This window comes from Pleurodeles waltl, chromosome 10 (assembly GCF_031143425.1).
Source record: "Pleurodeles waltl isolate 20211129_DDA chromosome 10, aPleWal1.hap1.20221129, whole genome shotgun sequence".
Lineage (NCBI taxonomy): Eukaryota > Metazoa > Chordata > Amphibia > Caudata > Salamandridae > Pleurodeles > Pleurodeles waltl.
Window position 1 is genome coordinate 65,672,838 of NC_090449.1, and position 14,175 is coordinate 65,687,012.

A 14,175-nucleotide genomic window follows, 5' to 3' on the forward strand; every position below is an offset into this window, starting at 1 on the left:
GCGGCGGTGCGTACCGCGGCGGTGCGTACCGCCACCGCCGGCGCCCTTCGCCATTGGCTCCTGAAACCCATAGGCTTCAATGTTAACCAATGCGGCTTCGCGCCGCGGTCTTCGACCGCCGACCGCCGCGGTGTGCCACGCCAGCGCATTGACCTCACATCCCATTGTCACACTTCACAGGTCAGGCAGGCGCCATTTCGAGGGTCCACATGGCTCAATTTCAACTGCGTCACACAGGCCTAGGCCTTGCATAGCCACTCAGACACGCCATTCACTGCATAGAGAATCGTTTACTGTGCAAGCTGTGAGTACGTACCTGTGGGTTGCTTGACTCTGTGCTCCATGTTGTCCTTCCTAGGCACCGTCCGCTGGGTTTGGCGAGGAGACGGATGAATCCTCGCGTGTACCGACCGCTGGTGGAACTGTCGACAATGGAAGAACGCCACATTATCCTGACCTACCGGCTTGACCGTGCCACTATACATGAACTGTGTGCCCAGCTGGAGCCCGACCTGATGTCCCCCATCCGCCAACCGACAGGGATTCCCCCTCTGGTGCAGGTCCTGTCAGTACTCCATTTCTTGGCAAGTGGGTCATTTCAGACAACAGTGGGAATTGCTTCTGGGATGTCTCAGCCCATGTTTTCGAAGGTGTTATCCAGAGTGTTGTCTGCCCTGATGAAATACGTGAGGAGCTACATCATTTTCCCTGAGGTGGGCGAATTGGCTACAGTGAAGGGTGATTTCTACGCCCTTGGACATATTCCCAACGTCATTGGTGCCATTGATGGGACCCATGTGGCTTTGGTTCCCCCAAGAGACAGGGAGCAGGTGTACAGGAACAGAAAAAGTTACCATTCCATGAACATCCAGGTGGTGTGTTTGGCTGACCAGTACATCTCGCATGTAAATGCCAAATTCCCAGGGTCAGTGCATGACGCCTACATCCTGAGGAATAGCAGCATCCCTTACGTGATGGAACAGCTAGAGAGACACCGTGTATGGCTATTGGGGGACTCTGGGTACCCCAACCTGTCGTGGCTACTGACCCCAGTAAGGAATCCCCGGACCAGGGCAGAGGAACGGTACAATGAGGCCCAGGGCGTACTAGGAGGGTGATCGAACGCACCTTTGGCCTCCTAAAGGCCAGGTTTAGGTGCCTGCATATGACAGGTGGATCCCTAATGTACTCACCTAAGAAGGTGTGTCACATCATCGTGGCCTGCTGCATGCTTCACAACCTGGCTTTGCGCCGCCAGGTGCCTTTCCTGCAGGAGGATGGTCGAGACGGTGGTGTTGTGGCAGCTGTGGAACCTGTGGAGAGTGACGAGGAGGAAGACGACGGGGCTGAAACAGACAACAGGGACAGAATCATTGAACAGTACTTCCAATAGGACACAGGTAACAATTCAAACATAATTCAGTAAATGTGAACTACTCTCCTGCATCTCTGCTGCCTGTCTATTTGCCCCAGTGTATGATGACTGAGTTGTGGCTTTTCCCTCCCTATTTCAGATCTGGGGTCCCCACTACGAGTCCTGTGCTTCGTTTCCCCATGGACTACAGCTTTGTGGCAGCTGTTTGTTGACTTCACTATGTACAAGGACATATTTGCACTGTCATGTCAATTACAATATTTTGAAATCACAGCCAGACTCCAGATAGTTTTGTGCAAAATAGGTGTTTATTTCAGTGCTCAAAATGGGATGGGTGGTTTCAAGTGGGTGGGGGCTATGGTGAAGGAATGTCCATGGCAGAGTCCAGAGTAACAGTCACACAGGTGCATTGTCCAGAGGCCTGTGGAGAGATGGAGCATGGGCAGTTCAAGGATGGACAGGGTGACAATGTGGGACAGTGGGATGATATCAGGTGGTATCCTTTGCTGGCGGGGGTCTTGACATCCTACTCTGTCTTCTTGCGAGATCTCAGGGCCCTCTTGCGGGGTGGTTCTTCTCCTGCAGGAGGTGGGGGTCTGGTGGGCTGCTGTTGTGCGGGGGCCTCCTGTCCACTAGCGCCGGCGGAGGTGGTTGGCTGTTCTTGGTCCAGGCTAGTGGCAGGGGCCCTTTGTTGTTGTTGAGTGTCCGTCCTGGTGTTGATGAGGTCCTGCAGCAGCCCTACCATGGTAACCAGGGTGGAGGTGAGGGCTCTGATGTCCTCCTGTACCCCCGATAGTGTTCCTCCTGCAGTACCTGGATCTCCTGGAACCGGGCCAGTACCGTCGCCATCGTCTCCTGGGAGCGGTTGTTTGCTCCCATGATGGTGGTGAGGGCCTCGTGGAGAGTGGGTTCCCTGGGCCCGTCCCCCCCCTGTCGCACAGCTGCCCTCCGAGTTGCCCTGTTTCCCTGGGCCTCTGCCCCCTGGCCGGTGTGCCCACTACCACTGCCCCCAGGTCCCTGTTGTTGTTGGGGTGGTGGGTTATCCTGGGTGCCCTGTAGTGGTAGACACACCGCAGATTGACGAGCCCTGGAGACAGAGGCATGGGCCCGCTGGGTGGGAGCTGTGCTGGTGTTCCCAGAGGGGTTTGGGTCTGTAGTGGCCTGTGCCTGTGTGAGGGGAACCGACTGTCCAGAGGTCCCCGATGGTCCGGGCTGGTCATCAGTGTCCAGGTCGACAGAGCTGCTGTCATCGCTGACGGCCTCTTGGGTGGGGGGTGTGGAGAATTCTGGGCCCTCCGTGGCGGTGTGTTGACGGTCGGGTCCTGCAGGGGTATAGAGGTATGGTTATAGTTTCAATGTGTGGCATATGGGTGTATCTGTGGGTTCCCGTGTCCCCAAGTGCTGGCATTCGTGTGTGGGGGCTTTGGTGAGGGTGGCTTGTGGGGGGGATGTGTATATGCATTGGGCATGCTTTGGTGATGGGTGTCCATGCTTAGTGGACGCATGCAGGCCTAGGTTTTGGGATGTGTGGGTTGTGATGGTGAGACATTGGCAGGGAATAGGTGTGCTGGGGGTGGGGGTGAGAATGGTGGTGGGGGTGAGGATGGTGGTGGGGGTGAGGGTGGGGGTGAGGATGGGGTGGGGGTGAGGGTGGGGTTCGAGGATGGGGGTGAGGGTTGGGGTATGATTTGGCATGCAGGTGGGGGGGAAGCAGTAGTGAAGCTTCAACTTACCAGTATCCATTCCTCCGCCGACTCCTGCGAGGCCGTCAGGATGCAGGATGTTCAAGACTTCCTCCTCCCATGTTGTAAATTGTGGGGGTTGAGGTGGGGGTCCTCCGCCAGTCTTCTGCACGGCGATGTTGTGCCTGGATACCATGGAACGCACCTTCCCCCGTAGGTCGTTCCATCGCTTCCTGATGTCTTCCCGATTTCTGGGGTGCTGTCCCACAGCGTTGACCCTGTCGACAATCCTCTGCCATAGCTCCGTCCTCCGGGCAATGCTGGTGTATTGGACCTGTGTGCCGAAGAGCTGGGGCTCTACCCGAACGATTTCCTCCACCATGACCCTGAGTTCTTCGTCTGAGAAGCGGGGGTGTCTTTGGGGTGCCATGGAGTGGTGTGTATGATGTGTGGGGTGGAGTATGTGTAGTTAAGTGTGTTGAGTGTGGCGGTGTGTGTTGTTTTGTGTGTGGATATTGTGTGGGTGATGGTGTAGTGTGCCTCTGTGTGATGGTATTCTGTGATCGCTGATGTGTCTCTCAGTGCTTCTTTCTGAATTTTTGGTCGTAGGGGTTTGTGGGTGATGTGGGTGTGTGTTTTATATTGTATTGTGTGTGTGGTGTGTGTATGTGTATCAGGTGTGTGGAATTCAAATCGTCCAATGTGGCTGAGTTTTGTTCGTTTGTGTGTATTCTGACCGCGGCGGTGTGTACCGCCAATGGAAAACCGCGTTTGAAAGACCGCCGCGTGGATTCGTGGGTCGTAATGGCATGGGCGTATTTCTGTTGGCGTGACGGTGGAGGTTTGGTCACCTCCACTTTTCCGCCGACCGCTGGTCTGGCGGTCTGTTGTGGCTGTCGGATTTTCGGAGGTTTGGCTGCTGTGGGTCAGAATGACCGTGGCGGGTTACCGCAACCGTGGCGGAATTATGGAGGATTTCTGACCGGCGGTAGGCGCCTTTTACCGCCGAGGTCAGAATGACCACCTAAGTCAGAAGGTAACTTTTTAACCGAGGCCTCCTGCGACTTGTAGCCGAGCAGGGCTCCATCGCGGTCGGCCTGAAACTTTGACTTTGCCCCGGTCCTGGTGCAACCAGATGACCCGATTGGCGCTTTTTGTTTCTAAGCGCTAGAAAAATGATAATTCTTTAAAAATTCATATCTCCGGTTCCCTTTATCCGATTTTATTAGTTTTTGTGTCATTTTAAAGATAAAAATATAAAGTATTTTTATAAATTGGTTTTGGATTTTTAAACTGTTTCCTGTGTTTTATTTAATTACTGTTTTGTGGTATTTGAATGCTTTACACACTGTCTCCTAAGTTAAGCCTTGACGCTCGTTGCCAAGCTACCAAGGGTTGAGCTGGGATTAATTTACTGAGACCTAACTGTACCTAGGTGGAGGTTAGTGGCTTGTTGCTAGGTGTAGGTACCTACCTGCCCTTACCAATAACCCATTTTCCAACATAGAGTATTCATGGTGTGATGGCATACTGCTATTACAGGCAACACATCTTCAATTGAAATTACCATTACATTTGCACAGACATACAATTTTATTTAAAAAAAGTATAAAGAGCACAAATGATAATGTGTGGAAATGTCATCACCTGATGTATTGTTTTGTTTTGGTAGCATTAAAATATTTGTTACCACCACACTTCAGAATTAACAAAAAATATGCTTCACTCGTGCTTCTCATATTCTGAAATAAATGCACAGTTCATTTACATACATTTACATTTTGTTTTGTGGTAGATAACAAAGTAACTTCATACAGCATATCCCAAGTAGCCAGCTAGACCCATCTCTCACATGAGTATCCAGCAGGATTGTCACATGCATCATCTCATTTCGAAGTCAGAGAAAGAAAAGTAAACACCAGCTCCCTGAAAGAAAAATCCTGATATTTGAACTCTGTGTTTGATTGCACAGCAAATGTGACAAGATAAGAACAAGATTTAAAGGCCTATTTACAGAAATTCAGCACGGGTGGAAGAACACAGTAAATAGAATTTGGGCGAAGGAAGTGACAAACTCAATCTGGACAACCTAAATCAAATATAGCCAGCAAATAGAAAGCAAGCAAATTTGAGTTACAAACCACAAAGCCAATGGTAAGCAATGGGCAGAATGCATTCCCAGGGAAGCTTTCTTAGCAAACCAAATCGTTGCCCTATCGGGTAAGCTATGACTTAAGAGAACGGCCCACATGCTGAACTGTCAGATCATTCCTTCAGGCACTGCTTGACTGCCCTATGGGCTAGTCCGACCCTCGGAGTGGGAGATGTGCACATATATTTCTAATGTGTAGCACATGGTACTAATCTGCACTGGCAGCCACAGTAGTATGCAGTTCCAATCCAGTTTAGGAATGCAGGTGATAAAGCTGAGACATATGGCGGAGTGTAGAACAATTATTTAGTGGAAGGGACTGAAGAGAAAGGGGGAAAGTAAAGAATGTCAGTTTTGGAGCACTTTTACATAAGAGACCCAAGGGAGTTCCAATGTTATGTAGCAGTGAATTAACCAGATATGCATGATCAATATTTAGATGGCATATCATAAATGGGAACAAGAGGAGTGGACTGTCCATGATTGTTCCATCCAAACCATGTACTTCATAAACAAACAGTCAATCAGGACATTAAGGGGGTCATTCTGACCCTGGCGGTCATGGACCGCCAGGGCCAACGACCGCGGAAGCACCGCCAACAGGCTGGCGGTGCTTCCATGGGCATTCTGACCGTGGCAGTACAGCCGCGGTCAGAAACGGGAAACCGGCGGTGTCCCGCCGGTTTCCCGCTGCCCCAGGGAATCCTCCACGGCGGCGCTGCAGGCAGCGCCGCCATGGGGATTCCGACCCACTTTTTGTGGGAGGTGGTAGTACCTACTATTATTAGTGGTAGTGGATCCACCAAGAGAAGTTAAAATTTCTGTAGATATTCCTAAACATACTTTAATACTAGATTTTAAGTTGACATTAAAAAGAGGGCATTTATGAGGATGTTACAGATAATTACTGTCCAGCATCCCTTTGGTCGAAGTTTCAGCCATTGGCCCCAAACATGATTTTGGTTTTCTTCAGGACGTGGATCCCGCTGTTTACCACTGCTTTATGCAGGTCGCAAATCTAAGCACTTTAATTAACGTGGCACTAACATTTCCAACTAACTTTGAGTTACATTTTTTGGGAAACTGATACCAGGATACTTATATGATAACACTTGGGGCCTCATTATGCATTTGGTGCGCAGACCTTTGGACCCATGCGGAAATCTAAGCACTTTAATTAACATGGCACTAACATTTCCAACTAACTTTGAGTTACATTTTATGGGAAACTGATACCAGGATACTTATATGATAACACTTGGGGCCTCATTATGCATTTGGTGCGCAGACCTTTGGACCCATGCGAGTAGACCTCAGTGGAGCTGGTGGTCTCACCCTGGCCCTATTACAATGTTTCCATCCATATTTGGAGGTTTCTGCCGGACAGCCTGGTGGAAACACTGTAGCCGCACTGTCAAGGCCAATGCTGTCGCACAGAGGGCGAGTGAACATTCTGAGGTTGCTGAACAGGTGGGGTGGGGTGCTACGCTGTCCATGGTCGTGGGCGATGCAGGGGCCCCACTGAGGTCCCCAGCACTGCCTTTCCGTCAGCCTTTTCATGGCGGGGACCCCACCAAGAAAAGGCTGGACGAAAGGGAAGTCGTGATCAGTGTCACTAAGGCCGACCTTTACTTCAACCGCCGCCACCCCGTCTGGATCCGTGATCCAGGCAGTGGCGGCGGTCTCCTAGCAGTCCGACCGCCAAGGTTGTAATCTGGCAGTCCCACCACCAGGAGTGCAGCGGTCCGACGGCCACAGTGAGTTTGGCGGTCGCATGCCCGCCAATCTTGTAATAAGGCTCTTGGTCTAAGGTAGCAGCTCTTCTTGGGACGCACTGGCATGCCGCAGTGCTGACACTGGAGACTGGTAGGCACACTGGGAGATGAGAGGCTCCAGTCTGGTGCAACATTATTATTATTATTATTATGTATTTTTAGGAAGAGTGCATCTCCCCAAAAAAAGGCATCCGAAAGCTGAACCATAATGGAACAGTGTGACTAGTAACAAGAAGACCAGGTAACATACCATAGCAGTCGAGTTGTCAAGGCCTTGCTAAAGGCACAATGAGTGGTGACACTCCACAGCTGGCACAGCAAAACTTCCATGGTTCAGCCACGGAATATGATCGAGAGCGAACACCAGCTCAGAATGTATAGGGTTTGGAAATGAACAAAAGACCTAAAGTGGCAGATCTCAAGGAACGGGAAGGATGATAGACTAAAATGAATCAGTAAATAAAACTAGGACTGTTACCATAAATGGCACTTTGGCAAATACACATTGAACCATTTTTGCAATTAAAAGCTGATGAAGGCACTTAAGATGTTCAGAGACAAGTGCCCTACAGAGGAGGAAGAGATATAACAGTAAATTACCTGCAGTTTTTGAGGCAGATTGTTGGGTGCAGACATAGGCAAGCATCAGAGAGACCCATATTTTGGGATCTGATTGACACACGCTCTGGGACTAGGAGGTGGAGACACTGTGCCTGGAAGATACAGACACTGGGACCAGACACACAAACACAGACATCGGAGCAGGATGGCAAAGACTCTTGTTAAAGGGGGTATACCCAGCACACACAGTCAGGTAAACACAAGGGTCATGTGCACACACACACACACACACACACTTTGGGAAAAACATCAGACAAACATAAGTTGGCCATTAATGAAAGAAAAAAATACCTTTGTTCAAACAAACACAGGTCACAAGACCAAACCCATGTATAATACACAAACACCTTAAATGGTGGACTTAGCAAGGTGGCACAACCTCTCACAACACAACTACGGAAAATTCAAATTATTTTAGACATTTTTGTACATTTGCCGCATATAAATTTGTGTATCTCATTATGAATGCTATGGGTAGTGTGAGACTGCCAGTGGAGTGCTGAAGTTTTGTTGTTCTTTTCTTCAGAGCGTTCTGGAGGTCACAGGCAAACACTTGACCTTGAGGTTGAGTTGGAGACACACAGGTGTGGTGTCTTCCCAGCAATTGTCATTTGGTCCATCACTTACAGAACAACAGGGAGTCGAGCAGCAGATATCAAATGTCCCAAAACCCAATAAGGAAAAGTTCTGTCTTCTCCACGTGAAACAATGCCAGCGTGCCCAGAAAACATGCCAAGGTCATGATGAAGAGCTGCCAAGGAAGTAGAAGAGAACCGCTGTAGAGTAAGGCCACCGCCGCTGAGAGGGACTGTGGGGAAGAAAGCACAGGATAAACGTTCAATGAGGTGTTTGTGCTTTAATTCAATCAAGAGGAGAAGAGGTCATGGTAAAACAGCCATACAGAGTGCAAACCATAACACATATGTCAAAAGACCGCAGAGGCCATTCTGGCTTTTCCGCTGGGCTGGCGGGCGCCAGCCAAAGGAGCGGGAAAGGCCCTGCAACAATGAAGCCGGCTCCGAATGGAGCCGGCGGTGTTGCAGGGGTGCGACGGGTGCAGTTGCACCTGTCGCGATTTTCACTGTCTGCTAAGCAGACAGTGAAAATGATGCTGGGGCCCTGTTAGGGGGCCCCTGCACTGCCCATGCCAGTGGCATGGGCAGTGCAGGGGCCTCTAGGGCCCCACGACACCCGTTCCCGCCATCCTGTTCCTGGCGGTAAAAACCACCAGAAACAGGATGGCGGGAAGGGGGTCGGAATCTTCATGGCGGCGCTGCAAGCAGCGCCGCCATGGAGATTCAGCCCAGCCAGGGGTAATCCGGTGGGAAACCGCCGGATCCCCTTTTCTGACTGCGGCTTTACTGCCGCGGTCAGAATGGGCATTGAAGCACCGCCAGCCTGTTGGCGGTGTTTCCGTGTCCCTCCACCGCCAGGGTTAGAATGAGGGCCATAGTGCTTTACTCTCCCAGAGAAAATCCAACTGCTTCACAGTAAGCCCTGTGCTATCACCCAACACATTGGATTAACTTTTGCTCTACTTTGAAAGTATTAAAATATTTTATATCAGTTTTTATCCTAGTGCCCTGACATTATACTCATCCGCTGATCCTATAATGTATGCCTTAAAAATTACAAGCCTGCGTTGCTTTCAGAATCTCTGTAATACTGTGTTTAATAAAAACAAATGGCATGTGATCTAAAGAACACTTGCACAGGTGTCATTCATTTTAGAGAGTATATCGCAACCTAAAAATAGGTATGGGTAGCTTCCAAGTTTAGGTGGAGAGCAGCTCCAGTAAGGAGCAACCTGAAACATCACCTCACTCATGCACTGCTAATTACCCACAAATTACGCCACTTATGACACATTTGATAACATCATTGATAATATTCATGTAATATTTGCAGTAAAACTTTGATGAAGAAACTGTGCATGGCGGGGGCGCAAGTTATAGTTACCTTAGGCCACGAGTTATAGTTACTTGAGATAACTCCAACTATAACAGGTGAATTTCTATGGTTTTGTATGTTTAAAATGTGAGCCTAACTATAACGTCCCAGTAACCTTTGTTTTTGTAAGTGAATATATATATATATATATAGATATGTATATATCTATATATATATAGATATATATATATATCTATATATATATAGATATAGATATATATATCTATATCTATATATATATATATATGTTGCCATTTTGTCGTGTCCTACATTTCCCATTGCTGTTAATTCAGATGGTTCAGAACATGCTTCCCCCCCTTTCACTGCACTACTTCATCAATACTTATACACAGTTCACAATGAAAATAGCTTGTTCACAAAATAACACAAAGTGGCTAATCAGAGAATATCTACTACTGAAAATGGGATTATGTTAACATTAAAATGTACACCTATTATTAAATCAAAGAATAAAATGTAACTAATGATGCAAAAAAGCTTCGGAGGTGGTGGAATATAGATACAGAAAGGTTTCCATATCATGACTTCAATCTGGACTAATTCCAAGGGAGGTTTCCCCAGATGCATTTTGCAAGGTGTAATAGAAAAAGATTGCCATTTCAGGGAGACTAGCATTTACAATAACGCATTTTTATACTTATGTCACAGCATGTTCCATGCCCAAAACTAACCAAGATAACACTTGGACTCCACAACATTCCTAAGAATGAAAATATTCTAGTGACAGGCCTTCTACCCAATTAGCTGTGTTTAACCTTAGAATGTGTTTTGTATGTTAATGACATCCATATTCATGTGCTATTGGAATGTTCCAAAATACATTTTATGAACATTTACGCACAAATTAAGCACTTTTTCAATTCGTTGTAATTATTAGAAACAATTCAAACATGTATCACACTCTTTCATGAATGTACATTTGTGATCAGTTTTTGACTTTGGAATGTCAGAGTTTTCCTTGGCAATACATTACATTTAAAAATGAAATTCTGAATTTGTGAATTGTACAGTTACAAGTTTTTTGTTAAATATATGAATTCCCAAAACTCATATGCAGACATGTGCTTTATATAAATAATTAAGTCTCTTTTCTATAGTGTATGAAGAAGTTTATTGGTTTAGCTAAACTATCAATTTCCATAAGGGTTATTTTATGGTTTGGATGACATGTTTCATGTTACTGAACATTCCTGGGGTGTATCAGGTGGGGGGAAAGGCATTTTGCAGAGATAAATTCATGGAAAGTAAATCTCAAATCCTCAAATGTTCATCCAAATCTTTTTTTTGAGTTACATTTTGTTGTGTCTTCTTTATTAAAGGTCTATTTATATGCTGCTATTGTTATTTATTTAAATAGCATACTTTTGTATACACATAAATTGGTGTGATATTTTCACATATCATATATAACACCAGATCCATAAAACACAGTTGCATCAAAACAGACATTGCTGAAAATACCTTAAACATAACTTGTTTATTTTTAGTGGTTCATATCCTTCCACTGATGTTTGTTTGAGACCGCGGTGCTTTCAGGAGGAGGCAATGCGTGGGCTCTGGATCTCTCTCAGGCAAAATACTTTCTAACCCTTTGGTGTTACTTATCGTGTGAATATCTTTATGCAAGTCTAGATGTGAATGGGGACCAGAAAAGGAACAGATCTGGCCATCAACAAAGAAATGTGTTGTGGTTTCTGTGCTGGTTACTAAAATGATGTATCCATCAGTTCCCTAGTGGAAGAACAGTGTTATAGGACTATTATCTCTTTCCCCTACACTTTCCCTATGGTTTGTCTATGGAATGTTGGGGCCAGTGACAAATGAGTTGTTGAGAAAGCCTGCATACAAGCCTTCGAGACGTTGTTAACCAACGTGAATATAGATAACATTTAGAGCTATTGGAGTGAACCTCGTTACTGCAAACTGCACTAGACTTTCTATGGCAGCAGTAAATGACAGAAATCTAGCATTCACAAAAATCATTTTTGCATCCTGTGTATTCAGGTTAAATGCCAGTTCTTTTCTTCTGATGAGATCTGAAAACTTACCTGTATGAATCTGAAGAGGACAAATACGGATGGGCTGTTATCTCTGTAGAGAGCGCTTAAGAGACTGTACAGCTGGGTGTTAAAACAGCCATCTCCAAACCCCAGTAGCAGACTGCAGGCCAAGGCAATTCCAACACTGAAAAATCAAATTAAGAAGGGAGCTTTGACAGAAGTAATTTAAGGCTTACCTTAACAGGATCCTCTTCCAGTAATTGCATTAGGAAATATTAATAGCCCCACTGATTGAAATTGAGATATTCCAGCATCAATCACCCCTGGGAGTGACATCACTACATTTGAGAGCATCCTTTTTTAAAGGAAATGATATCACTAATTTTCTGCCAAAACCATTTTTAAAAACAGATGCCAGATAAACAAACTTCATTCCCCAGTATACATCACTACAGGAAGTTACATCACTGCATTACCCAGCATCAATCGCTACAGGAAGTGATATCACTTGCTTTCTATCAAAACCATCTCTAAGAGAATAGAAGAGGTAAGCTGATTTCATTCCTAAGCATACCTCTTCATAAGACGTATTTACCTGGTTCCATCCCTACAGAAAATTACATTGCTGGTTTGCTCATCATTTCTAGCTCTGCAGGCCATATCATTTATGACAACCCTGATGTACTCTTCATCACAAAAACATGACAATCCCCCACACCACTGATCATTTGATACATCCTTTTACCCACAGGATACCGTTTGCAGGAAGTACTCAAAAGAAGGCTTTGTTATTATCCATAAACCCTCCTGGTCCAGCACCAAAGTTCCCACTCTGCAGCTTTGCAATCAAATTTCACGACATCCACATGCCTCCTGAACAGTACAATGACTTCATAGACAAATTCTCAGACCTCATCACCATCTCAACCATACACCACGCCCAAATCATTTTCAGTGATTTCAATCTCCTAGACAACTTAACCATGAAAAAACAAGAGATATCCTCCTCAACCTCATCAACATATTAAACTTATTACAGCATGTTGCACTATCAACACACTGCAATATCACATCTTAGACTGGAACTCGTCTTCTCAGTATCACCAACCACTTAGTGAAAGCATCCCACACAACTAGCATGAAAAGAATACTTGACACCCCACTGCTTAAACTCAACTCTTGCCTAGTCACCTACACATTTGACATCAACACCCTTCTAACCAACTTCAATGCATTTCTGAAAAAACATCTGAACACCTATGCCACAACAAAAAAAAATAATATGCAAGTCGAAACCTTCAAAACTGAAGTGCTCCAAAGAACTTGCCAATGATGAATAGTACAATTCACAGACAGGAGAGAAAATGGAATACAAACTGAACCGCTCAACATACTCATGCTACTCAATTGTCTCCAAGTAACACGGAGACAACTCTTCTCATCAGCCAAAGCAAAGTCCTGTGCCAACACCATCAGTGAAGCTACCAACATATGCAGAACATATTTCAAAACAATCAAACACTACGTCAACCCCCTGCCTAACTCTCCCATCCCACACTCAACACCCAAGGGCATTACCACAAACTACTGCTTCCACGAAAAATAAAGAGACCTGCCAGCATAACAACAATAAACCTATCTCTCCTCTGACAGCCACTCCTCCCAGCTGCATCCCACAAAGGTCATCTTTCAAACCACTGTCTCTTAAAGGCATCGCCTACATTGTCAACCGCCCCAAGGTCACCACTAATGAAAATGATATCTTGCCCTCCTCCTTCAATAAACCCCTTTTTGAAGAAGCTCTCTCACCCCTACTCATAATTGCCAATGCTACCTTCACCCAACGCATCATCCCTGAAGCTCTCAAGACACGCTAGACTTTTCTACTTCCACATGAGATTCCGAGAACCTCACAACTAAACATACAACCCTAATTTACCCTTCACCAGCAAGATCATCCAAAAATGCACAACTTCAAGATTACTTCAGTACAAACCATCTTATGCATGTGTATAAACTGGGCTTCAGATCATGCTGAAGTATGGAGACAGCTACTCTACAAACCATAAAAGATGCTTCTTGACCACAGGAACTGATGACCCCTGACCTCGTTTGTCCTACCCAATAGACACAAGTTCAAACACATGGGCACCTCCAGCTTCCATAAGATCCCAATCACCTGTTGAGTTCCCCAGGGTTTGATCTTATTCGCTGCCCTTTTCAACATCTTCAACTCTTGTTGGAGCCTCTTTTGGCTCTACTGACAGGTGACATCAACATTCACCAGTACAATGACATACAACTGCATTTGAAGGTCTCCTCTGCTCCAGAGATCCAATTCCTCAAACACTTATTTCACCTCGTCCAAAAATGGCTGTCCATGACCTATCCGAAGGCTCATCCCACCCAAAACAGAATTCCTTCTGCTTGCCAAGAGCAACATGCAACAACTAGTACAAACCTGACTGACATGAATCTCAACAGATCTGAACCCCAATGCCAAGCCTCTAGGGTTCACCTTGGACAACAATCTCAACCCACAAGGAACACATCACCAGACAACTAAGAGAGCTCGGTTCCTGCTCTAGCAATTAAAGGA

At 46.1% G+C, this 14,175-nt stretch overlaps 1 protein-coding gene across 1 annotated transcript in view; it reads right to left on the reverse strand.

Annotated features, from left to right (window-relative positions):
* Positions 1-7,880: 7,880 nt before the first annotated feature.
* The window catches only part of LOC138261057 (UNC93-like protein MFSD11), a 52,561-nt gene continuing 46,266 nt past the window's right edge, over positions 7,881-14,175 (reverse strand). The window contains exons 12-13 of the mRNA XM_069209674.1: positions 11,625-11,760; positions 7,881-8,413 (exon numbers count right to left, since the gene is read on the reverse strand). Coding sequence (XP_069065775.1) covers positions 8,261-8,413; positions 11,625-11,760 — 289 coding nt within the window. The 3' untranslated portion in view covers positions 7,881-8,260. The remainder of the gene's footprint in view (positions 8,414-11,624; positions 11,761-14,175) is intronic.